The 26,303-nt window shown below is 40.4% G+C and overlaps 1 protein-coding gene across 6 annotated transcripts in view; it reads left to right on the top strand.

Moving 5' to 3' along the window:
• Positions 1 to 1,320: 1,320 nt before the first annotated feature.
• Tmigd1 (transmembrane and immunoglobulin domain containing 1) overlaps positions 1,321 to 26,303 on the top strand; it is a 31,679-nt gene continuing 6,696 nt past the window's right edge. Inside the window, exons 1-3 of one of the 6 annotated variants that reach the window (XM_074046541.1) lie at positions 1,321 to 1,432; positions 16,920 to 17,023; positions 23,770 to 24,048. In XM_074046541.1, the coding sequence (XP_073902642.1) occupies positions 16,942 to 17,023; positions 23,770 to 24,048 (361 nt within the window). In that variant the 5' untranslated portion in view covers positions 1,321 to 1,432; positions 16,920 to 16,941. Of the gene's footprint in view, positions 1,433 to 4,010; positions 4,218 to 15,042; positions 15,244 to 16,919; positions 17,024 to 23,769; positions 24,049 to 26,303 lie in introns of those variants that run through there. The other 5 variants (XM_074046540.1, XM_020178831.2, XM_074046543.1 and 2 more) reach the window with 5 other exon arrangements.

The raw sequence follows: 26,303 nt of genomic DNA, 5'->3' as shown, positions 1-26,303 counted from the left end.
GCTGTCCTTTTGTAAAAAGAAGCCTACATCTATCCACAGTAGTAAACAGCACATACGGAAAGAGGCTTTCCTGTTAGATACAGGCTTTCTGCCCACGAAAGGTATTTCCAAAGAGAAAAGAGATAGCGGTGGGGGACACCCAACCCAGACAGAGTTGACCACAGCTGTCACCTGAGATGCATTGTCTATATAACGAGACAACCCTTGCTTGCTGTGTACATTTTCAGTATACCAGCTCTGTCTCTGGTAGAAGCCCCAGGTCTATCTCTTTATTAAGCTCTGTATAAGTTTTAGCATCTTATCTGTCTTTGAGTCTTGTACTGAGTGTGCAAGGCACATAGCAACATTTGTATGTTCTCTCTCCTATCAGCTGTCTATTGCCAGTGTATCTGCTAGACTAAAATTACCAAATCTTTAGATGGAAAAGAGAACATTTAAAACTTCCCTACAGAGCTGAGCATGGCATTGTATACCTGTAATCCCAGCACTCAGGAGACAGAGGCAGGGAGATTGAGTGTTTGAGGCCAGCCTGAGATATAGAGCAAGACCCTACCACAAAACAAAATAAACACAACCTTCCCTACAGGATGAATACCAGGAAGTAGGGGTCCTTGAGGCATCTCAGAGGCTGTTTGCCATAGTGTCCAAACATTTCCATGTGTGTGACTCTGCCTGGACCAGGTTGCCCCATAGTTTACCAGGTCTTAGTAGGTGAGGTTCTGTAAGGCTTCTCCACCTGGCATAGTTTGCATTCTCAGTGTTCTGTAATCCAGTAGGCAGAACTTGTCTGGAGTGTAGTTCAGTAGTAGAACACATGCTTAATAGCTGTGAGGCCCTGGGTTCAATTCCCAGCAACCCTTCCACCTGCCCCTCCCCCCCCAAAATAGAACTGTAAACAGCCTACTCTAGGGCTTCTGACATGTCAGATCTGGCCACTCATCCAATAAATAAATTAATAAATAACATAAATAAAACTAAAATAATAAATAACAATAAATAAGATTTAAAGTAATAAATAATAAAAATAAAATAATAAATAAAGAGATGAGTAGTGGTGAAGAGCAGAGGAATGAGATTTATTACACAGCCCTGAGATGCTGCAGGAAGAGGCAAAGTGAGCGTTTTAGCTCACCTTCGAGGTACAGACATGGGCTTTAGGTTTAAGTAGAAGAAGAATTGGGGCAGGGGAGATAGGTTTGCATAACTAAACAGACCCAGGTTTAGGGGTGTGGCTCAAGTGACACAGCATCTACCTAGCAATTCCAAGACCCTGAGTTCAAACCCCAGTACACCAAAAACAACCAGTCACAGCGCAGCCTGGTTGATCATTATCTCAGTTCTGGTTCTACAGGACTTCCAGAGAAGTTGTTATTGTTGTCATCTTAAGGGGAGCCATCTGGTTCCCATGAGATGAATACTTCTGCTCCAGGTTGTAAGTAATTGTTCTCATTTAGGGGTGCTGTTCCTTTACTTGGGGATGGTTTCTTTTTGTCCCTTGTCATAAAGATGTTATCTATCAGTCTTATCCTTTCTGGAACCTGAAGTGATTGCAGGAGAGAGACTCAGAGTAAAGGAGACAGAATATAAAAGGGAGACTGGGGTGCCAATCTTTCATCCTGTTAACTTGTGGGCCCAAATAAGGAGTCAGTACTTATTAGCAAAAGCAATTTCTGAGTATCTATTATAGAAATTGACCAGCCATGTTAGGTGTTAGAGATGGGTTCAAAGTCAAAGTAAGTTGGATCCTGATTTAAAAGCCTGGTATCTTCAAGTAAAGAGAGCTGGGAGATTCCCCCTAGCTCCTTGGGCTAGCACAGCTCTTTGATGGGACAAATCTAAGCCCATTGTTCTTCCTTCCCATGGCAGGGACAAAGGTTGCCATACCAGTCGTGGGCTATCCCCAGACTTCTTAAACATGAGGCAGAAAATGAATTTGCATTTTCATAGCTATTTCTAGACTTTTCTGTCATTCCTAGCTAAAGCTAATATGAACTAAGAATGAGGCTTTCTTTGTTCAAGTTCAAATCCTACATTTCTGCAATTCCAATCGAGTTGTGTCATGGCCTGAGCAGTCCCACTACTTGCTATAATGTTCTTCTAGTAGGGAGGTATTGCCTCTAAATATAGAGCAAAAGTTATAGGAAACATTCCCACTGATAATGGGTAAGGACTGGCTGGCTATGTGCAAAGTATGGGCAATCAAGAGAGAGATGGATGTCCATACTGAGCCACAGGGGAAAGGCTGGGGCTAAGACAGGGCAGGGCTGGTCTTTGGGGTTCTAGCATGGGACAGGATCAACAGGAGGTTTTAAAGCCCTGCCCTGGTGCTGCCCAAGTCCACAAGCCTGAGATTTATAAGACCTGTAGATTTAGTCTGTCAGATCCATGAAGCCAGAAGGTACCTTTAAGAAAAAAGAGCAGGAGTGGCCAGGGAGGAGGAAGTGCAGACAAAAGACAAGCAAAGCTTGTCTGCTTCTGGAAACAGGCAGAAAAGGACACAGCACTGACGACGTGGACAGTGTTTGTGTTGTGTGTGCAATGCCAGCCACACACAAAGGCCCTGCCTGTTTTCCTTTCACAGCCTCCAATCTGTGATGGTGTCAGTGACTTTCTTTAGTGTAACCCACACCCAAGCTTATGCCAGGGCTGTGCTCAGCTCCCACCCTCTGTTTCATGACTTGCCAAAGAAATAACTTGCTCTAGGGCACACATAGGGGATATTTGGGGGCTATTTAGATCCCATGGTAGCAATGGAGAACCAGGGTATTTACCAGGTTCTTAGGCCTAAAGTATCCCTGCTATGAAGTGCAAGTCCTGGGTGGGTTCACCATAGGATACAGGAGATTGGCAGCAAAAATCTGGGCTGTGGATGTTTTCAAATGCTTTTGAATTACACCTAATGCGTTGCTGGGGATGGAACCCAGGGCCTCATCCATGCTAGGCAAACACTGAACCACATCCCTAGTTGTAACACTACACCTTAATTTAATAAACTAGCTGGAGCTTCCTCTGTTACCAGAATCGGTGAGGCTCCAGGGAAGTCTCCAAAAGGGAGGCGACCATGACGTTGTCACAAAAAAAGAATTTCAGGACACATCAAGATAAAGACCAAGAAAACTTATGAGTAAAGCAAAGCAAAGAGAGACAGTACACAACCAAACTTGGGTGCGGGCACATCTGATAACGGGCACACCGAGTACTCTAAAATCTTGGGTATTTATGGCAAAAAAAGTAGATAAAAGTTTGGCTTAAGTTTGCCTTAGGATATGTGTTTCCCTGGTACATTTACTAATTTTTGCTGTTACTTTGGTTTGATCTTAACAACTGGGCCCAGAGATACTGTCTGGTTGCTTTAGTAAATTTGAATGTCTGTTTTCCTTGAGCATTGCTTTAAATAAAGGATGGGGTTTACCAGATGCTCCTTTCAAGACAGGTATGCATCCTTGAAAAAAATAATTTTCCTGTGCAAACACTTTTATCACAAAAGGAGTCATTTTACCAAATGGTATTGCCCCCTCCTCAGCCCCCAGGAGAGGCATTTTTAAGATATCCTTGCTCGGTTCCCAGAGCAACAGGCAAGGTCAGAGGGAGATAGCTGCTTTCTTTTTCTATATGTTTTCAGCTTAGTGAGGGACTGTGAAACTTAAAACAAAGAAAGTTGTGCCTGTGTGATTTTAATCAAGCCATTCGTTAATATAATGTGGGTTTTTTTTTTTTTTTTGGTGGGGGGGTTGTTTTGTTTGCGGTACTTTGGTTTGAACTCACAGCTTCGCACTTGCTTGGCAGGTGCTCTAAGGCTTAGGCCATGCCTCCAACCCACAGTTAATTCTTTAATATAATATTGTCTCTGAATTCCTGTTTCCCATGCCTCGTTTTCCCTGATCGAACCTGCCTCATCTCCATTATCCTGTCTGTCCTCCCTTCATATATGTTGGTCCAAGAATGCCTCTAGCTCAAAACCCATTTTCTAGTGCCTATTATTTTCTAAGATATATTTTCCTGAAGTAAGCAGAAGGACCTGGTCCAGGAGTTATCAGCATGGGTCACTTAGTGTGGAAGGGAAGGACCCACAAGTCAGACAAACCTGCTCTGGAATCAAGATTCTCACACCAGAGGCCAAAGATATTATCTGTAGGTGTGGAACAAGAAGCATTACAAAGGAACCAAAAATCTTGACAAAATTTTGATGCCAAGCAGTTGGGAAAGAGGAGGATGTGGTAAGTACATTAGATTCTTATAGCAGGAAGGCAATCTATAAATCAGGAAGTGAGTGGGGCTGGGGCCGTGGGTTCAGTCCCCAGCACTGAAAAAGGTGTTTTCTCAACAAATATTTACCATGTACAGAGCACTATTCTAGGTATCGAGGATACAGCTCTAAAACTAACAAAATGAAGCTGCTATACTCATTATGATAGTCATTAAAGCTACTGGTTAAAGTTGGAAACATCAACCAACTTGATTATCAGAAGAAATGTCCTAGAGATAAACACAGCAAGAGATTGTTTTTCCTGATAAGCCCTGCTATGTTATTCAATTAAAACTTTAATTATTGTTGTTATTAGGTTGATTTTTTTTTTTTTTTGGTGGTATGGGGTTTGAACTCAGATCCTCATGCTTGCTAAGAAGGTGCTCTACCACTTGAGTCACTCTACCAGCTTTTTTTTTGTTTTGGGTTTTTTTGAGATAGGGTCTGGCTTTGAACCATGATCCTCCTGATCTCCTGAGTAGGTAGGATTACATGTGTGAGCCACCAGGACCTGGCAAAATTTTAACTATTAACAAAAATTTCCACAACCTACTAACAATATGTCCGTCTTTCTTTTTTCCTTCTTTCTTTCTCTCTTTCTTTCTTTCCTTCCTTCCTTCCTTCCTTCCTTCCTTTCCGCCTCCTCCTCCTCCTCCTCCTCCTCTGGTTTGTTTTGAGAGAGGGTCTCACTTTGTAAACCAGACTGGCCACAAACTGATCACTCTGTATCCCAGGCTGACCCTGAACTTGTGATCTTTCTGCCTTAGCCTCCCAACTGTTGAGATTACAGGCATGTACCACCATATCTGGTCTTTTTTAAATTTAATTTTATTACTTATAAATAAAATACATTTTTATTTATTTATTTTAATTTAATTTAATCTATTTATTTGTGGTGCTGTGGATGGATTCCAGGGCCTTGCAATTCTACCACTAAGCTACACCCTCAACCTCCTCAAAAACTATTTGTTACAGCACTTCCTGGCATAAAGGAGGCACACAAATGTCAGTCCCCTCCCTCATAGCTCCTGTGTAATATCTTGCAACTTAGGGATCTTTAGATTGAAATGTGACAGCCATAGTCGGGTCTGGCCTGATCAAACCACATGGCTTCTCTTTGCCTGTTTCTGACCAACTGATTTAAAGATGCTCATATCAAATTTCTCAGCATGCTAGTGGAACAGGATAGAAATTTATGACAACTCAGAAAAGACTTTGAGTTTCTTGAAGAACACTGCCCAGGGCTGACAGTAGAGCTCAGTGGTAGAGCACTTGCCTATCATGCATAAGACCTTGAGTTTCCATCCCCAACACTGCAAAAAAGTCAAAACAGACACCATCCAAATCTTAACATGGCTTCTATTTGGACAATATTGTGTAATTGTTCATATCGTCTATACTGTGAGCATCTATGCTACTTATCTGTGAAAACATGGTGGTAATCTCCCATCCTGTCTGTATTATTGTCTCAGAAGTTTTCACAATCCAGTAATTAATCCCCAAGGCACTGAGGGCCTCCTGATACAAGGGTGAAAACAATTGTGAATTCAAGAAAGAAAGAATCGCTGTCTGGGGCCAAGATGGAATTAATAGGAAAACATTAAAGATATCCACAAAACAGAACAAGGAGGGCAGCTGGCTATAAAGGGGAAAGTGTATATATGGATTCATTTATGTGTTTAGGCATGTACAAAGACATAAGAGGAGTGCTTGCTGATTCTGTGGTGTGTGTGTGTGTGTGTGTGTGTGTGTGTGTGTGTAGTGGTGGGGTAAGGTGCAGTTGATGACACGCTGGTAAATGTCTAAGTAGAACCCTGATTTTTAGTGGTTGTCAATTTCAATGATAAATACTTTCACTGTAGTCAATTTCAAGCAACCAAGTTGAAGTCACCGGATACTCAGTCAGGGAGAGATGCACAGCCTGTCCTCACCAGGGCATGCAAGCAGGGTTCAGCACAATGCTGGTCGTAGTTTGCCAGCACCACTGTCTTTCAAAAACAGAAACCTTCCTAGCTCCTGAAGCTATCTGCTTCTAAAGTTGTAGATACCACCTTAGCTTTTATTCCAGAATCCATCCATACCCCATATATAGAACTATTCATTTTGTTACCCGTTTTGCTCACTGTACAATATGTCAAATCATATTCAGGAACTAAGAGTAGGTGATTTGTCCAGGTTTTCCTTCACTTTCAATTCTATTTGATCATTTATGCTTTGTAAAGTTCATAGCTCATCACAACCCATAGTAACTCCAGAACTGTAGTTTAAGTGTTTTGTCTTGCTTTTTTTTCCAAAAATCTACACAATGGCTGGCAAAACCATTTGTTTATTCAGAAAGCAGCCAACAGGATGCACCAGGCCAGTTGGTGAACCACCCTGCCTCTCAAGATTTGGCAAACCCCTGCTGGCCACAGAAGGCTCTGGGCCGGCAAGAGGAGGGAGCTCCCCCATACTCTGGGTGCCCCAGCAGTTCTGGCTGTTTGATTCTTTGGCCCTTTGTACTAATCTCTTCCTCATCACACAGGAAAACCTCTATTTTTGTCTCCAGGGAGCTTCCGTTTGAAACTCCTCATCCTCTCTTTCCCTTTCCTCTCTTCTGAACTCCTGTATCCTGAAGTCCATGAGAGGTAGAGCCGTGCCATAAGAGGGTCTGATGTTTATATATATTCTTTAAGGAAAAGAATACAAAATTACAAACATACAGTGACAGGGTCAGGGTCTTTCGAAGGAATATATGCAAAGGAGGGTCCCTAAAGCCTCATTAGCCTCCAGTAAATCCACGCTGAAACCAGACTATACTCAAAAGGAAATTGGGTGGGGGGGGGGGTTGTCTGTTTTTTGTTTTTTCTCTTTTTGGATGAGGAAGAAGTTTTAGAACCCTGTTCTCACTTGAAAACTCTGACTTCAAGACGGATGCCGGAAGCCACCACCCCGTTTTTCTAAGGAAGCCATTTTATTTGCAACCCCTAACTCCCACTCCATACCTCCCTCCCCCACCCCCGCCCCAGGCCCTCCCCTGCTTTTGAGACAGAATGGGCCAGGCAGGCTAGTGATAGGCAGAGCCCAGCCCTAACTCTAGCTCATAAGCACTGTGAGTGAGAAGGGACCTCTAGTGGTCAGTCACAAAGGTCACATCATTGCCACCTTCTCATACTTATTTCTCTCTCTCTCTCTCTCTGGGACTGGGGTATGAACACAGGGATTTACGTTTGCAAAGCAAACACTCTACCTCTTGAGCCACACCTCAGACCATTTTGGTCTGGTTATTTTGGAGATGGGGTCTTGCGAACTATTTACCCAGGCTGGCCTCAGATTGTGATCCTCCCAATCTCAGCCTCTCAAGTAGCTAGGATTACAGGTGTGAGCAACCAGCACCCAGTATATACTTATTCTCTTAAAAGTGTTCTGTCTGGTCAACATTGGGCGTAGATCTAAGAGGCGGAAGAAGCTGGGGAAATAGAAGCCTACTGACACAATCTCCGGTTGCTATCAACCTGAAGGCAGAGGGCTTTAGGAAAGAGGACACGAGTTTTGGGAGCATTCATACTTGAGTTATCATCTTAGGGGTTTTGATTTTTTTGTTCTCCCAATGATAGGGATGGAACCCAGAGTTTCCAGAATGCTAGCCCATGCTTTACCATAGAACTCTGTCCTTAGCCCATGTCTTAGTTTTATCATCTTTACCCTTAAATGCCCTCTAAGTCTTAGTGTCTTTACCTGTAAAATGGTGACAGTGATGGGCACCTTCTGGGTAGAGGTGAGGGCTGAATGAAAGAGTGTGTGGCATAGGTGATGACAGGTATGTGAAGAGAGTTGTTTCTCAGGTTAGTTCGAGAAGAATTAATTTAGAATGTAACACATATGTACAGGAAATTAATGCAAGTCAACTCCCTGTATAGCTATCCTTATCTCAACTAGCAAAAACCCTTGGTCCTTCCTGTTATTGCTTATACTCTCTCTTCAACAAAACTAGAGATAAGGGCAAAATAGTTTCTGCCTGGTAGTGAGGGAGTGGAGGGGAGAGGGAGGGGGCCCAGGGAAAGGGAGGGGGCAGGGGGAAGGGGGGAGAAATGACCCAAACATTCTATGAACATATGAATAAAAGAAATTTAAAAACTTTAAAAAAAAGTGTGTGGAGAGGCTCAGCATGTAATAGGTACTCGGTAAAAATTACTTCTCTTACTCCTTCCTTCAAATTAAAAATTCATGGAGGGCAAGAAGGAAGGGGAATATAGGATACATCAGAGGAAATTTTTGTTTTGTTTTATTTTGCGGTACTGGGGTTTGAACTCAGGGCCTACACCTTAAGCCACTCCACCAGCCCTATTTTTATGAAAGGTTTTTCGAGATAGGGTCTCACACACTATTTGCCCAGGCTGGCTTTGAACCTCGATCCTCCTGATCTCTGCCACCTAAGTAGCTAGGATTACAGACATGAGCCACTGGTGTCCAGCCGCAGTTTGGGTTTTGACATAGGTAGATCATTAAGGAATGTCTTATTCTGTTTCTGGGGAGACCACCTCCCCAGAAAAATACACACACACACACACACACACACACACACACACACACACTCTCACACACACACACACACACACACACACACACATTTTTGCCTAGAATTTCAACAGTTTCCCTAGTGCTCTAAAGCTCACTTATGGCCTCATTGCCAGTCCTCCACTGTTGCCACTGGTGGCCACCCTTGATGGGCCACCCTCCTGCCCATAAAGCAACCCACGTTTGCGTGGAACCTGGCACTGAACCATTCCTAAACTACCTGCTTAGGCTGGGGGTTTACAACGTATCAGAGCAGCTCTCTCTCTCTCTGTGATCTACCCAAAGTCAGCCTTCAACACAAGGATTTTTTTGGGGGGAGGAGAGTAAATAAAAAATAAATGAATATTATTTTTAGTGGTTCAAGAAGCTAAATTAAGAAATTCTGAAGAAAGACATTTGGAAAAATATGTAGTATGTCAGTCAGCAATCTTTTTTTAAGTCAACTGAATATAATCTAGTTTATTCAACTGAAAATTAATTAATTAATTTTGAAAACCAAAAAAAGAGAAAAAAAAAACCCCAGTTAGCCCTAGCAGTAAATAAATTTGTGCAACAATTCAGTCTGTATGATATGATGAAATAATTCTACATCTTTTCTTATTTTGGTGCTTTGAATTATACATACAAACAACAAATACAGGGATTTGTTCACAAAGCCTGTAGACCTAGAATTTGTTCACAAACCCTTACTGCAGTTTCATGCCCAGAAACTGATATTTCCTTTCCAAAGTCCAAAAGCTTTGAACTACAAATTAAAAAAAATTTTTTTCTTTTAATGCATCAAACTGTGGCCGGTGAAAGGAAACAAAACTGGCAGGTTGTCCATTTGATACCAGACCTACTTTTTTTGAATTTTCCATTCTTTATTTCCCCATATTCTTTAAAATTCTTGCCTTTCTTACAGCTACCCAGGTGCAATAAAGTATTCCTCAAATGTACAGTATTTCTTACAATATAAGTTATACACAATATTCAGCAATTTTTTTTGCCACAGCACTAGGGATCCCATTAAATAGGGAATATGAGTCTGAATGGCTTATTCACATGTGCGATTCAGAGTTAGTGGTTGGCACACAGACACCACTGTGAGCTCTTTTGCAAAAGTGATAAAAACATACTTTTACTTCTGCCTTCAAAAAATATACTCATCATATTTAGGCTTCATAATACTGCTCCTGGAAAAAAAATGCAAATCAAAGTGGTCAGAGAGACTCTCTCCTTTGCTCAAAGACGTGTGAACCTTGAGCAGGGCTCACTCTAACCCATGGCCATAACCATACAGGAAGGGTGTTGAGGTCTGAAGGAAAGGCCGGACAGCAGGTGCATGGGTGTGGGCATGGTCAGCATAAGGCTGGAATGGATGAAAGGGGAAATGTGGCTGAGAGATGACATGTGTCTGCGCAGGGTGGCTGGGTTGAAGGAGCTGCTCTTGGGAAAGTCCTCTAGCACATCATGCACCTTTTTGCACTGTTCGGATTTACTTAGACATTGTTTGGTTTCTGGTCTGGACGCCTTCCTTCTTCATAGTCAGGGGGCTGTTGACATCACTCAACTTGTAGTAGAGCCCTCAGGAGTTGCAGACAGGGTCCCCATGGGGCCGCCAGCAATCTTGAATGGATTCTGATCTCTGTTCCACCACTAAAGAGCTATGCCCCCTTTGGACAATATCCCTTTACCTTTCTGCACTTATCTGATTTAAAAAAAAAAAAAAAGCAAAGGCTATACAAGTGTAGAATTGCCAGGTACAGGATAGTATACCTAGTTAAATTTGAATTTCAGAAAAATAATGATTTTTTTAAAATATCAGTATATACCAAATATTAGCTTTGTCATGAATTAGCATATTAATGGTTACATAAGATACACTTATAGCGAAGAAGTATTTGCTATTTACCTGAAATTTTAATTTAATGGAGTGTGGAGAGTGGATTATGAGAAGCCTATGAGAACTGGACATAAGCAAAGCGAAATGCAGCTCAACTGTTTTTCCTAAGATTATCTGTAGGCCGATAATCTTGATATAAGGGTCTTGATTTTTGGTGATGGGAGAATCCTAATAACAGGGCATTGGAAGTTGTTAGAGGATCATTGATTGCTATTCAGGTTAGAAATCCTGAAGTCCTGTAAGTTAAAATCCTTAATCATTTTAAGTGGGTTAGTGGATGCTGTGTTAGATGCTGAATGGAAAAGTCAATACATGGTGGCTCTGCATTGATCAAGAACCACTCCACAACAACTAGACTGTGACTACCAAATGTCTAGCTTTTCTGTCACTCTAAAAACCCCCAATGACATTCCCAGCAAATGGACAGACAACCCTTTTGGCCTGCATCCCTCTAACCATGAATCAGTCTTCCACAGAGCAGACCTGGGTACATATACCCTTCGTGGACACAGTACACAACTTGCACTCTTAATTTATCTCTGAGGGCATCCTGTCTCTCCTTTCCTTTCTTCTATCAGCTCATGCCTCTGGAGTAGCCACCAGGCATTAGCCACTGTGCTAGATATGTTTCCTTTGCTAAAGGGTTTTCACTTTCATCACTCTGGTCAATTGCCTAGTCCCATAGTCTGTGGTTCTCAAAGAAAGTCACAAGCCACTGCATCAGAGTCACTTGGGGGCTTGTTAAATGTGAGATTTGTGACTCGCATCAGAGATTATGAAGAAAAGGTAGGTGCATGCATGTGTGTTGCTGGAGTTTGAAATCAAGGCCTCATGTGTGCTAAGTGCATGCCATACTGCTGAGCCACACACATAGAGTCCTCCGTGATTCTTTTTTTTATTAGTAGTGCTGGGGTTTGAACTTAGAGCCTACACCTTTACTCTCTCCACTAGCCCTTTTTTGTGAAGGGTTTTTTGAGATAAGGTCTCACGAGCTATTTGCCTCAGCTGACTTTGAACCGTGAGCCTCCTGATCTCTGCCTCCTGAGCAGCTAGGATTATAGGCGTGAGCCACCGGCACCCAGCTGTCCCTGTGATTCTTATGCTCACCCTAATCAGAAAGTCATGACTGCTAGTTCCTAAACTCCCTCCTCTGGTACCTTTCCAGATGTGCCTGGGACTGGGGAATAGGGAGCACATCAGTCTCTTTTCCCAGAATTGTCAACCTTTAGGCTGTCCTTTCTTTCCCTCTCTGGGTCTATACTACTTATAGAAGCTGTTTAGTTCTATTTTGTTTAGTTCTGTTTTGTTTTGTTTCTTGGGGTACTGGGGATGCAACCCAGGGACTAGCATATGCTAGGCAAGCACTCAATCACTGAGCTACACCCTAAGTTCTAAACTCTTAATAGTCCAGTCATCCAAACTACTTAGACATAAAAGTTAACTACTAGGCTTAACTGATGGAAAAATGATTTTTCTCCTCTGTCAATTATGGGAAAGAGGAATGTTCCAGAGATTTACATGAACTTGGACCATCACATCACTACCTTGACTCTCCAAAGGGGGCACCATGCTATCATTTTTCTTACTGGAAATCTCTCCTTCAGCACCCAAGGGCATTTTAAGGGCTCCCAACCATCATTATTAACTTTCTACTCTAGAATGTAAGACCTGTGAAGGCTGGGAGCTTTGTTTCATTCATCTGAATGTTTTTCCGGGTACTTAATGTTGTAGAAGTTAGGGAGCACCATTCATTTTGTACACATTATAGTTTTGTGGAGTTAGTACAACACTTTTCCACAGTTGGCAGTAGAGGGTCTTGATAACCCATCTTTCCGTAATTCAAGATGGAGCCATCCTATTGGCTTGGATGGATCTGGCATTGCCAATACTTAGAAAACTTAGCACATAATAGGTACTCAATAAATATTTTCTGTATGCTTGACTTTTTATAACTAAATATCAAGGGAATGTATTTTATGAATGCTAGGTACATTTCCTCAACATTTTAGCTATAAAAAATGTCAAACATACAGAAAAGTTGAAAGAATAGTACAATGAAGATCTATACAGCCTCATCTGGATTCAGTAAATGTTAGTTAATGTTTCTATATTTATTTTGTGTTTATTTTTTGTAGTGCTGTAAATCAAACCCAGAGCCTGCTAAGCACATACCATACCACTGAGCTAGATTCCCAGCCCTACTTATGCTGAATTATTTGAAATTTAGTTGTAACCCCTAAATATTTCAGCAGGCATCTCCTGAGAATTAGGGAATTCTCTTACATAACTTCAAAACCATTATCCTACCTATGAATAATTAACCATTATTTCCTAATGCCATCTAATATTCAGTTGTAGGAGTTGCTTTTGGTACCCTACTTACATCCCCTTGATCTACACAGAGGTGCCTACAAACAGTTCCCATATAGCAAGTAACTTTCTGTGTGTCTTTTTCTAGACATTCCTGGCTGGTTCACGGGACAGGTTGCCTCACATGGCAGTCTGGAAGTGCCAAGGGACTTAACATTCCCAAAGTGTCCCTCACCTAAAGATGGTGAGATGTTAGTAGACAACTACCTAAGCTCCCTTCCCCATCACGAATTGATTCTGAAGTGTATTCCACAGAACTTGTCAAAGGCTCCACAGTGACAGTTACCTGCAGTAGTAACTTGTTCATTGATACAACCTTTATTAGCTTGCCTCCCTTCCCTAGCATACTTACTATGCTTCCTGAGTTGGTCTTTTTTTTTTTTTGGGGGGTACTGGGGCTTGAACTCAGGGCCTACACCTTGAGCCACTCCATCAGCCCTTTTTGTGTTAGGTATTTTCGAGATAGGGTCTTGTGAACTATTTGCCTGGGCTGATTTTGAATTGCAATCCTCCTAATCTCTGCCTCTTGAGTAGCTGGGATTACAGATGTGAGCCACCGGTGCCTGGCCTAAAATCACTTTTAAGTAAACTATTTGCATCCAAAGCTTTGTCGCAAGGTGTGCTTTGGAGAGATCCTAACCAAGACATCAGTCTATTGCTAAAGAGATTTTAAAATGATAATAGGAAATCACATTGTTCTTGGGTCCATAGAGAAGCAAATCCATGGAGGCAAGCTCAAGTGGTAGAACACTTGCCTAGCAAGTGCAAAACTGGGTTCAATCTCCAGTAATATGAGAGAGAGAGAGAGAGAGAGAAGGAAGAAAGTGGAGGAGGAGGAGAAGGAGCAGGAGGAGGAGGAGGATAAGAAGAAGAAGGATAAGAAGAAGAAGGAGGAGAAGAAGAAGAGGAAGAGGAAGAAGAAGAAGAGGAAGAAGAAGAAGAAGAAGAAGAAGAAGAAGAAGAAGAAGAAGAAGAAGAAGAAGAAGAAGAAGAAGAAGAAGAAGAAAGAAGAAGAAGAAGAAGAAATAGGAGAGGAAGAAGAAAAAAAAGGAGGAGAAAGAGGAGGAAGCTCAAAGAGCTGGAGGCTTGTACCCAGCCAACAGAAGCTGCTCTTAGTGATGATCCTACTTGAACAATGCTACTATAATCAGGCTGTACTTATTTATTATGTCCTGCGCAACCTATCTTAACAACAATACATGATTACTGTTTATGAAGAGTTTACTGGAAAGCAGCTTTTCACCCTTCATTTCATTTAATCCTCACAGTGGCTCACAGAGGGTACTATTATTACTTCTGCTGTGTTGATGAAGAACTTTTCAAAGTTGCACAACTAGTAAGAAACTCTGGTGTGCCTAACCAATGAGTGGAAATGTATGCATTGGGTGGAGATACAGCTCACTTAACTCACATAGGCAAGATCCTGGGTTCAATCCTCATACAATAGAAAAAGAAAAAAAAAGTATAGATTGCCATAAATACTCTTCTATTTTTCTATAAAAATGGGAACAATTATTCTTGGCAAATAAAATTTGCATGGGTAATATACCATAAACATAAGTACATTTGAATGTTAAGTTTTCCCCAGTTGCTAGTTCTTGGAAGTATAATGCAACGATTCTCCAATTAGGTGAGAGCTTCAGGATGCTAAAACTGTTCTCTAGTGTGCCTGGCGTGACACAGCTTACACAGTGGGCTGGAGTTACCAGTAGTAAATAGTACTTTTCCAGCATCTAGTTGTGTGGAATCTTCCAATGTTCTGATTATTGTGAAAGACAAGCCTCTCCTCGGCCTTTTCCCATCACAATCCCCAAGCTATCAGATTGTCAAAACCCAGTCATCTCATTTGAGTATGACAACATTTGGTGAGATGTGCTACAGATTTTTGCACAAGTTCTGGCTTTCTTGGAACAATACACTCCTGTTAGTAATATCCGGCCCCACCTAGTAACCTGGGTACAGAGAAAAACTTAGATGTTAAGAAGATGCCTTTCCCAATTACTGCCTTCTCTAAGAATCCATAAAGAGAAACAGACTTTGAACCCAATTTATCTTATTTATTTGACCCTACTGTCATAAAGTGTTTGAATTCAAGTATTATAAAGGAGAGTAACAAGGGAAAGAATTCAGGGTTCCTGGGCAGAAGAACAGTCAGCCAAAGAAGTCAGTTTTCAGAGCTCAGCAGGTAAGTGGCAAGCCTGTCTTGTATAGAACGTAGAGTCAAGTGAGGGAAATACATTTTGAAAAGTTGGTGTCTTGGTGGGTGGAAAGGACAAAAAGAGAAGACGTCAGTTCTCCCCTTCACAGGATGGGGTAAGGTCTGTCAAGAAGCCTATACTCCCAGATTTTACTGAGCACCCGCTATGGAGAGTGAATGCTTGAAATAACTCTATTAATGACCAAATTCTGAAATCATCACTGTTATAACAGAGTGATAGATAGAAATATCTTGGGCAAAAATTTAAAATTACAAAAGAATCAATGTTAGTACTAATTGCATCTTATTAACGATTAAAGCAGGTTTGCCAGCCAAAACAGATGAGTGAGCCTGGCAGGAATGAGACTGGTTCCTGTCAGGACAGGCCTGGGACAGGGGAGGAATGGAGAAGGCTCAAAGTAGTCACTGGTGTATTCTGGCTCTTGACAGTTAATACATATGTTAAGATGACAAAGCACTAAAGTTGCTAAGGTCCACAAAGTGACGAGGGACTGGAAGGGATTAACTTCAGCTTTTAAAGGAAGAAAACATCAGTCTAGGTAGGAGGGTGTTATGGTCATGGTCTTGGGAGTTCTGCCCTGACATTTACAATCTTTGGGATCTTGGGCACATTACATCATCTCTCTGAACCTATAGAAACTACCTCAAGATAAATTTTAAAGGAAAGAAAGGAAGAGGAAAGGAGGGAAGGGGAGAAGGAAGAGAGGAAGGGAAGAAGGGAGGAAAGGAGAGAGCTACCTCAAGAGGGAAGTTGTAGGGTTCATGATTGAAAGAATGTATGTGAAGTACTTAATGCACAGTACCAATTCCATAGAAGGCATTCTATATGAGTTTCTACTATATTTGTAGTAGTGCTCTTTTTCCTTTCTTTTTGATTATTTTTCTTCTGTGGTGCTCTGGATGGAACCCTGGACCTCGCAAATGCTAGGCAAGTGCTCCACCACTGAGCTACAAACAGCCTCAGCCCCAACATAACTCAGCCCCAATATAGTGGCACTCTGGAGAGAAAGCAGTGGATATTTGCTTTTCCCTGATGAAAATAGAGAATATCTTAAGAGGAGGGATGTAGGAACAAAAGCAAAATAATGATTATTTGTTATTTGTAATCCATTCTTGGTCAAGAGGAAAGAGTAGGAAGATGGAGAATCAAGAAGACATTAACGTTACAATTAGAGATCATGTTTCCACTGAGTCCTTTCTAAATACACACCATTGAAATTGTCTCAATAGCTCTGTATGATTAGAAAACAACTTTTCAAAAATGAACCAAATGACTTTCAAAAAGTTTCACTTTGTCTACTAAGGACCACCTACGAATGGGGCAAGTTTCATTTCTCTTTCTGTTAAAATGACATTCTCTTTTTCTAGGGAAGACTAGTTTAGTTTTCCCTAGGGAAAACTTATACTGTATAGCCTACTTCCTTGTCATTTTCTTTTTGTTGCCTTAAAAAAATATCAACACTGAAAGTACTTTGAACTTGATCAGAATAGAGTTGTTTAATTAAAAACTAGAAGTTGTACCATTACAGCTGGGATGATTCATCTGGGACTCTTTTTTTAAATGTTTAATAGATAGGAAGAAGGTTCATAAACTCATTGTAGACCAAAGTACAGATCCAACTGCATTCCTTTCCCCCCAACAGATTCACCTTGAATTCATTAAAGATGGCCTGGGAAAGGAGCAGTTCAAGGCAACTGTGCAGGCTTCTACTTTTAGGGATTTTGTTTTTGCCACGTGAGATGACAAGTAAGTTCATATTACCCTTGGCCTCTCTTTTAGAGAAAGAAAATCTTTCACATTAAAAAATAATTGATAGACATTGGGTGCAACCTTAAATTCTTTTCTTTTTCTTTTTGTTTTAGTGGGACTGGGATTTAAACTCAGGCTTTGTGCTTGCAAAGCAGGTGCTCTGTCACTTGAGCCATACCTCTAGTTCATTTTGCCCTAGTTATTTTGGAGATGGAATGTTGCAAGCTATTTTCCCTGGCTAAGCTTGAACCATGATCCTCCTGATCTCAGCCTCTCTATTAATGGTGCTGGTTCAGTCTGTGATCAGATGATCTTGGTTTTTGTGTTCCAAATGGAAGAACCCATGCAGAGCACAGGGATGGGGTGAGGTAGAATAGCTTTATTGAGAAAAAGGGAATTACTCATTCTGCCAGGTGAGGAAAGGGAAAAAGAAGAAGGAGGAGCAGGGCCAGGGTTTATATCACCTTGAACTCAGACGGGGGTGTTCCCTCTGAGTGCCATCACCCGGCTCCTCTCACCTGTGGGCTAGGGAGAGGAACCCTTGAGCCAAGAAGGGGAACAATCCCAGACTGTCCCTAACCTAGCCTGCCTCATCACTAGTAGCTAGAATTACAGGCATGAGCCACCAATGCCCAGGGCAACCTTAAATTCTAATTTGGAATGGCTACACAATTAGTATGGCTTAGAGTATAGGAGTCAGATAACATAATAAAAAATTAAGTGGAAAAATATTGCTTTTATGGTTCTGTTGTACAAGTGAAGGTGAAGAACTCTATTCTCTCCAGAGCTGCAGGACATTTTTTCCTACATTTTCATGCATTTTAATACTTACCTTATAATAATCTTCTGTTTATTTGAATGTATCATTTATGAGAAAATCTTTCCTGCATTTTCTCTCCCCCTCCCAGATTTTAAAAGCAATAATAGTCATGATAAAATAAAATAAGCAAGGGATTGGGGGTGTAGCTTAGTGGTAGAGTGCATGCTTACTTAGCACAGGCAAGGTCCTGGGTTCAATCCTTAGCATCAAATTAGGCTATCTATAAAAGAATCAAGAAGTCTCAAGTAGTAGAGCATCTGCCTAGCAAGCATGAACCCTTGAGTTCAAATCCCAACACCACCAAAAAAAAGAATAAAGAAGGGCTGGACCCATGGAACCTTCTCCAAAATAGATCATATCCTAAGGCAGAAAGCAAGCCTCAGCTAATATAAGAAAATAGAAATTATACCATGCATACTATCTGATCACAATGCAGTAAAAGTAGAACTCAACAACAAAAGTAAAGACAAAAAAACATGCAAAGAGCTGGAAACTAAATAACTCATTACTTAATGAACAATGGATCATTGATGAAATAAAAGAGGAAATTAAAAAGTTCCTGGAAGTCAATGAAAATGAAAACACAACCTACCGGAACCTATGGGACACAGCAAAGGCAGTCCTGACAGGAAAGTTTATAGCCATGAGTGCATATATTAAAAAGACTGAAAGATCCCAAATCAATGACCTAATGATACATCTCAAACTCCTAGAAAAACAAGAACAAGCAAATCCCAAAACAAATAGAAGGAGAGAAATAATAAAAATAAGAGCTGAAATCAACGAAATAGAAACCAAAAAAACCATACAAAGAATTAATGAAACAAAAAGTTGGTTCTTTGAAAAAATAAACAAGATTGATAGACCCCTGGCAAACATGACTAAAATGAGGAGAGAAAAAACCCAAATTAGTAGAATCAGGAATGCAAAAGGGGAGATAACAACAAACACCATGGAAGTCCAGGAAATCATCAGAGACTACTTTGAGAACCTATATTCAAATAAATTTGAAAATCTCAAAGAAATGGACAGATTTCTAGATACATATGATCATCCAAAACTGAACCAAGAGGAAATTAATCACCTGAATAGACCTATACCACAAAATGAAATTGAAGCAGCAATCAAGAGTCTCCCCAAAAAGAAAAGTCCAGGACCTGATGGATTCTTTGCTGAATTCTATCAGACCTTTAAAGAAGAGCTGATACCAACCCTCCTTAAACTGTTCCACGAAATAGAAAGGGAAGGAAAACTGCCTAACAAATTTTATGAAGCCAGTATTACACTTATCCCAAAACCAGGCAAAGACACCTCCAAAAAGGAGAACTATAGGCCAATCTCCTTAATGAACATTGATGCAAAAATCCTCAACAAAATAATGGCAAACCGAATTCAACAACACATCAAAAAGATTATTCACCATGACCAGGTAGGCTTCATCCCAGGGATGCAGGGGTGGTTCAACATACCAAAATCAGTAAACGTAATAAACCACATTAACAGAAGCAAAGACAAAAACCACTTGATCATCTCAATAGATGCAGAAAAAGCCTTTGATAAGATCCAACACCATTTCATGATAAAAGCTCTAAGAAAACTAGGAATAGAAGGAAAGTACCTCAACATTATAAAAGCTATATATGACAAACCTACAGCCAGCATTATACTTAACGGAGAAAAACTGAAACCGTTCCCTCTAAAATCAGGAACTAGACAAGGATGCCCACTATCTCCACTCCTATTCAACATAGTACTGGAATTCCTAACCAGAGCAGTTAGGCAAGAAGAAGGAATGAAAGGAATACAAATAGGTAAAGAAACTGTCAAAATATCCCTATTTGCAGACGACATGATCCTATACCTTAAAGACCCAAAAAACTACTCAGAAGCTTCTAGACACCATCAATAGCTATAGCAAGGTAGCAGGATATAAAACCAACATAGAAAAATCATTAGCATTTCTATACACTAATAATGAGCAAACTGAAAAAGAATACATGAAAATAATTCCATTTACAAAAGCCTCAAAAAAAATCAAATACCTAGGTGTAAACCTAACAAAAGATGTGAAAGACCTCTACAAGGAAAACTAAACTTCTGAAGAAAGAGATTGAGGAAGACTATAGAAAGTGGAGAGATCTCCCATGCTCATGGATTGGTAGAATCAACATAGTAAAAATGTCGATACTCCCAAAAGTAATTTACATGTTTAATGCAATTCCCATCAAAATTCCAATGACATTCATTAAAGAGATTGAAAAATCTACCGTGAAATTTATATGGAAACACAAGAAGCCATGAATAGCCAAGGCAATACTCAGTCAAAAGAACAATGCTGGAGGTATCACGATACCTGACTTCAAACTATATTACAAAGCAATAACGATAAAAACAGCATGGTACCAGCACAAAAACAGACATGAAGACCAGTGGAACAGAATAGAGGACCCAGATATGAACCCACACAACTATAACCAACTTGTCTTTGACAAAGGAGCTAAAAATATACGATGGAGAAAAAGCAGCCTCTTCAACAAAAACTGCTGGGAAAACTGGTTAGCAGTCTGCAAAAAACTGAAACTAGATCCATGTATATCACCCTATACCAAGATTAACTCAAAATGGATCAAGGATCTTAATATCAGACCCCAAACTCTAAAGTTGATACAGGAAAGAGTAGGAAATACTCTGGAGTTAGTAGGTACAGGTAAGAACTTTCTCAACGAAACCTCAGCAGCACAGTAACTAAGAGATAGCATAGATAAATGGGACCTCATAAAACTAAAAAGCTTCAGTTCATCAAAAGAAATGGTCTCTAAACTGAAGAGAACACCCACGGAGTGGGAGAAAATATTTGCCAGCTACACATCAGACAAAGGACTGATAACCAGAATATATAGGGAACTTAAAAAACTAAATTCTCCCAAAACTAATGAACCAATAAAGAAATGGGCAAGTGAACTAAACAGAACTTTCTCAAAAGAAGAAATTCAAATGGCCAAAAAACACATGAAAAATGCTCACCATCTCTAGCAATAAAGGAAATGCAAATTAAAACCACACTAAGATTCCACCTCACCCCTGTTAGAATAGCCATCATCAGCAACACCACGAACAACAGGTGTTGGCAAGGATGCAGGGGAAAAGGAACCCTCTTACACTGTTGGTGGGAATGTAAACTAGTACAACCACTCTGGAAAAAAATTTGGAAGCTACTTAAAAAGCTAAACACTGATCTACCATTTGATCCAGCAATACCACTCTTGGGGATATATCGAAAAGACTGTGACACAGGTTACTCCAGAGGCACTTGCACACCCATGTTTATTGCAGCACTATTCACAATAGCCAAGTTATGGAAACAGCCAAGATGCCCCACTACTGACGAATGGATTAAGCAAATGTGGTATCTATACACAATGGAATTTTATGCAGCCATGAAGAAGAACGAAATGTTATCATTCACTGGTAAATGGATGGAATTGGAGAACATCATTCTGAGTGAGGTTAGCCTGGCCCAAAAGACCAAAAATCGTATATTCTCCCTCATATGCAGACATTAGATCAAGGGCAAACACAACAATGGGATTGGACTTTGAGCACATGATAAAAGCTTTAGCACACAAGGGAGGGGTGAGGATAGGTAAGACACTTAAAAAACTAGCTAGCATTTGTTGCCCTTAATGCAGAGAAACTAAAGCAGATACCTTAAAGCAACTGAGGCCAATAGGAAAAGGGGAACAGGTACTAGAGAAAAGGTTAGATCAAAAAGAATTAACCTAGAAGGTAACACCCACGCACAGGAAATCAATGTGAGTCAATGCCCTGTATAGCTATCCTTACCTCAACCAGCAAAAACCCTTGTTCCTTCCTATTATGGCTTATACTCTCTCTACAACAAAATTCGAAATAAGGGCAAAATAGTTTCTGCTGGGTATTGAGGGGGGGGAGAGGGAGGGGGCAGAGTGGGTGGTAAGGGAGGGGGTGGGGGCAGGGGGGAGAAATGAACCAAGCCTTGTATGCACATATGAATAATAAAAGAAAAAAAAATTTAAAAAAAGGAAAAGAAAAATGAAGTGTTAAAAAAAAAAACAAGGGAGGGGTAAGGATAGGTAAGACACCTAAAAAGTTAGTTAGCATTTGTTGCCCTCAACACAGAGAAACTAAAGCAGATACCTTAAAAGCAACTGAGGCCAATAGGAAAAGGGGACCAGGAACTAGAGAAAAGGTTAGATCAAAAAGAATTAACCTAGAAGGTAACACACATGCACAGGAAATTAATGTGAGTCAACTCCCTGTATAGCTATCCTTATCTCAACTAGCAAAACCTCTTGTTCCTTCCTATTATTGCTTATACTCTCTCTTCAACAAAATTAGAGATAAGGGCAAAATAGTTTCTGCTGGGTATTGAGGGGGTGGGAGGGAGAAGGAGGGGGCGGAGTGGGTGGTAAGGGAGGGGGTGGGGGCAGAAGGGAGAAATGACCCAAGCCTTGTATGCACATATGAATAATAAAACAATAAAAAAAAAAAGAAGGGCTGGAAATGTGGTTCAGTGGCAGAACACTTGCTTACAGATGGGAGAGGTCCTGGGTTTGATCCCCAGCAACACACAACACACACACACACACACACACACACAAGAAGTTAAAATCCCTCCAAATCCCTTAATCCAGAGATAATCACCCAACGTTTTGGTGTTCACTTTTCCAAACTTGTAGAAAATAGTAGGCACCAACCTATTTTCATTAACAAAGCTTGTACTTTTTAAAAAGAAAGACAAGTTAGGGCTGTGGGATTAGCTTAGTGATAGAGCACTTGCTTAGCATGCATAAAGTCCTGGGTTCAATATTTATCACAAAAAAACCCCACAAAAAACAAAAAAGCAAACCAAAACAAAAAAGCCCCCATGTTTACTGAATATATTAACAAATACTATCCAGGCGAGTCAGGTCTATAGCAGCTAAAGTTCTAGCTTTTGTTACTAGCTTCTGAGCCAGGAAAATAAAAGCTAAAATTCATGATATATTATTATCAATGAAGGGATTTCTAAAAATCAGAGCAGAAAAAAACCTATATATCCTGATCACTGAACCTCACAAAACCTTGTCTACCCCATAAACCAGAGCCATTCAAACAACTTTTAATTTTACTAGATTGCCAAGAATATTAATACATCAGAAATGCAAGACCAAATTTGTTCATAATCCTACCAGTTTATCATAAAAGTATTTTCAAATCAGCTTTTGCCCGTATGCATATCTAATTTTGATACACTTATAGTAATTATTAGAAATGCAATTTATATTCTGCCTTTTTACTTTGCTAGTCCTTTTCCATTTTTATTTCTGAATTCCCATTCCCTTGCTTTCCTACTTTTAATCCTTTGAAGTAGGGGTTAGTTTGGCATTTCTCCATTCTCCCTCCTATTCCTCCTCCCATACTAGGGATTAAACTTGGCCTCAAGCATGCTAGGCATGGTCCCTACCATTTGAGTGACACCCCAGAATCTATATATACTGGTTTCTAACATGGTGATTCTCAGACTTCACTGCACTTTAAAACCATCTGGGAGACTGAGGATGGAACTCAGTGGTAGAGCACTTGGCTAGTGTATGCAAAGCCCTGGATTAGATCCCCAACACAGGGGAGGAGCCCATCACCAGGTTGTACTCTGTCAATCAATCAGATACATGGGCGATTTTTATGTGCAGCAAAATTTGATGACCACCATTTTTAATCTTTTTCTTTTGTTACTTAACAATGTATTATGGGTCTACTTGTTTGTAAAAACTCATGTAGCTCAATATTACTATTTTTAATTGTTGAGAGTATATTTTGTTGTACTAATGTAACATAATTCATTTAACCCATCCCCAGTTGATGGACATCTAGGTTGCTCACTCTGCATGTTTTATACTCCCAGGTTCTGTTTTAACTGTGAATGGTAAAACTGAGAACTATATCCTGAACACTCAACTTGGGGTCCAAGAATCTCTGGAATGTACCGTTCAAAACCACACCAGAGATGAAGAACTGCTCTGGTATCGAGAAGAGGGGACAGTGGATTTGAAATCTGGAAACAAAATCAACACCAGCTCTGTCTGTGTCTCTTCCATCAGTGTAGATGACAATGGCGTCAACTTCACCTGCAAGCTGCAGAGCAATCAGATGGTGTCTGTCTCAGTGGTGCTGAATGTTATTTGTGAGTGAAGGGAAAAGAAATTGCCAATCTGCAATGCCTGCACCAGCCATTGGTATTGAGATCTAGGTCTTGATTTTACCAAATTACCCAATTTACATTCCTCACACCCTCACCACACTGGGTATCTGCTACCTGCCTTGAAAGTTTTATTTTTCCCTTCCTCTCCGCCCCTCTCTTCCCCTCCCCTCTCCTCCTCTTTTCTCCCTCTCCTCTCTCCTCCTTTCCCATTTCTTCCTTTCCCTTCCTTCTCTATAGTCTAGCATTTCTCTTTCTAGATATTAACCTTGGAGAAATACCCGAACAAGTGTATAAAGAGACATTTGCGAGGGTGTTTATTGTACCACTTTTTAACATTTTTAAAATGAAAACAATCTAATCCCCATCAAACTAAAGGAGTCAAATATTGTAAGGGAGCACTCTAGAATATTCATTTTTAATTTGGCAGTATTGGAGTTTGAACTCAGAGCTTCACACTTGCTAGGCAGGTGGTCCACCACTTGAACTACTCCACCAGCCCTACTGGAGTACTCTAAAAGCAGTGAGCTGGAGCTCTGAGGATTGATGTAGAGATATTTCAAAAACATGCAAATTATTGAGAGAATGAAGTATTTTATGTTACCTCTACCCATGCTCCTGAAACAATACAAAATTTTTCATATGGGTACACTATATGTATAGAAAACTATTTTTAAAAAGCTGGACAGATTTATCCTAAATTCATAGCAGTAGATTATGCTGGGGGAGTCAGAAAATGGCCGGGCTGGAATCAAAGAGGGTCTTAGCTTTATTTGAAATGTGCTAATTTTTTTAAAGGAATGCTCATGTATAGCTGACATGCTTAAATATTAATTCTAAATAGTTAAAAGGAACAAGCCAGGCCTGGTGGTGCATGCTTGTAATCTTAGCCCTCTGAAGCCAGAGGCAGGAAGATTGAAAGTTTGAAGCTGGCCTGGGTTACATAGTGAGATACTAAAAAAAAAAATGAGGACCAACTAATAGGATCTGTCCACAAGTGAACTGTTCTAGTTGGCTAATATGTTCTCTATCTCAGCAGCCTCCTGCATTTCTGAGTAGCATATCACATCCTTGTTGGATATGGATACAGAATTCAAGCTTACTGCAAAGAGCAACAAAATGTCATTCTTCTGAGAAAGTTATTAATAGCACAGCCTACTCAGGGTCTAATTATTCAGAGTGTGGATTATACAACTTTCCTTTTTCCCCTTCTCCATGTCTACCTCCTTCCTACTGCCTACTCTGCACCTATTTTATTACTCTTCTGCACCTCTGTCAGAAAAATAAATGCAAGGGCCATAAACAAGTAGGGAACATCAACTCAGCCATTTTTTCCCTCTGGATGTTGGAAAGTTTTGGTGGAGGGCAAGGGTTGGAATTCTTTGAAGATGAGTGTGTTTAGGAATCAGAGGCAGGAAGATCAAGAGTTCAAGGTCAGCCTGGGCTACATAGTAAGAAACAGTATCAAAAAACAAGCAATAATAAAATAGAAGATGAATGTGTTTGACTATGCATCTCCGACTGTTCTTCTCGTGGAGAGAGTAAGAATTAGCTGAACAGAGGGTCAGAGGAGTCACTAACCTTCCATAGATGCTGGAGTTGTCATGATTCGAATGCCTTTTGGGAGGAGGATGTTTATTTCTAGAGCATTGCTAAGGAAATGCAAATATACCTTGGCAAATATATGGCCAGGGCAAATGTGGTTAGATAAGATGCAAATAATAGAGGGTGTGAGGAGTCTTCAAAATTACCACCACCACCTCAGTAATAATAGTAACTAGCACTGTGGTAAATTCTTTACAGGGATTATCTTATTTAATCTTCAAGGCAACCCATGAGGAAGGTATTATATCCTTTTTTGTTTGTTTGGATGAGGAAACTGAGGCCTTAACAGTTAATTAACTGTCTCAAAATCACAGTAAGTGCTGTAAGAATTAGGGCAAACGGAAACACCTGCCTTTTTAGCATTATACCATATGACCCAATGCCAGCACAGGTTGGTTTATTACATTAACCCTCAGAGGACAAAACCCCAGGCTTACATTTATGGATAGTGTTACCAATTGTCTACTTGGTACAGATTCATTATCATATGTATTATGTTCATCAAGATAATCCTGTTTTGATTTGTCTTCACCACATTAACAGTTCTATGAGGCTTGGAACTGAATGTATTGCTTGGCACACAATAGTTACTCAAATTTTTGTCAAATAAGTGAATGACTATATGATAGATGAAA

This window comes from Castor canadensis, chromosome 11, assembly GCF_047511655.1.
Source record: "Castor canadensis chromosome 11, mCasCan1.hap1v2, whole genome shotgun sequence".
Taxonomy (NCBI): Eukaryota; Metazoa; Chordata; class Mammalia; order Rodentia; family Castoridae; genus Castor; species Castor canadensis.
Note: the sequence above shows the minus strand (reverse complement) of the source record. Positions and strands in the feature narration are given on the sequence as shown.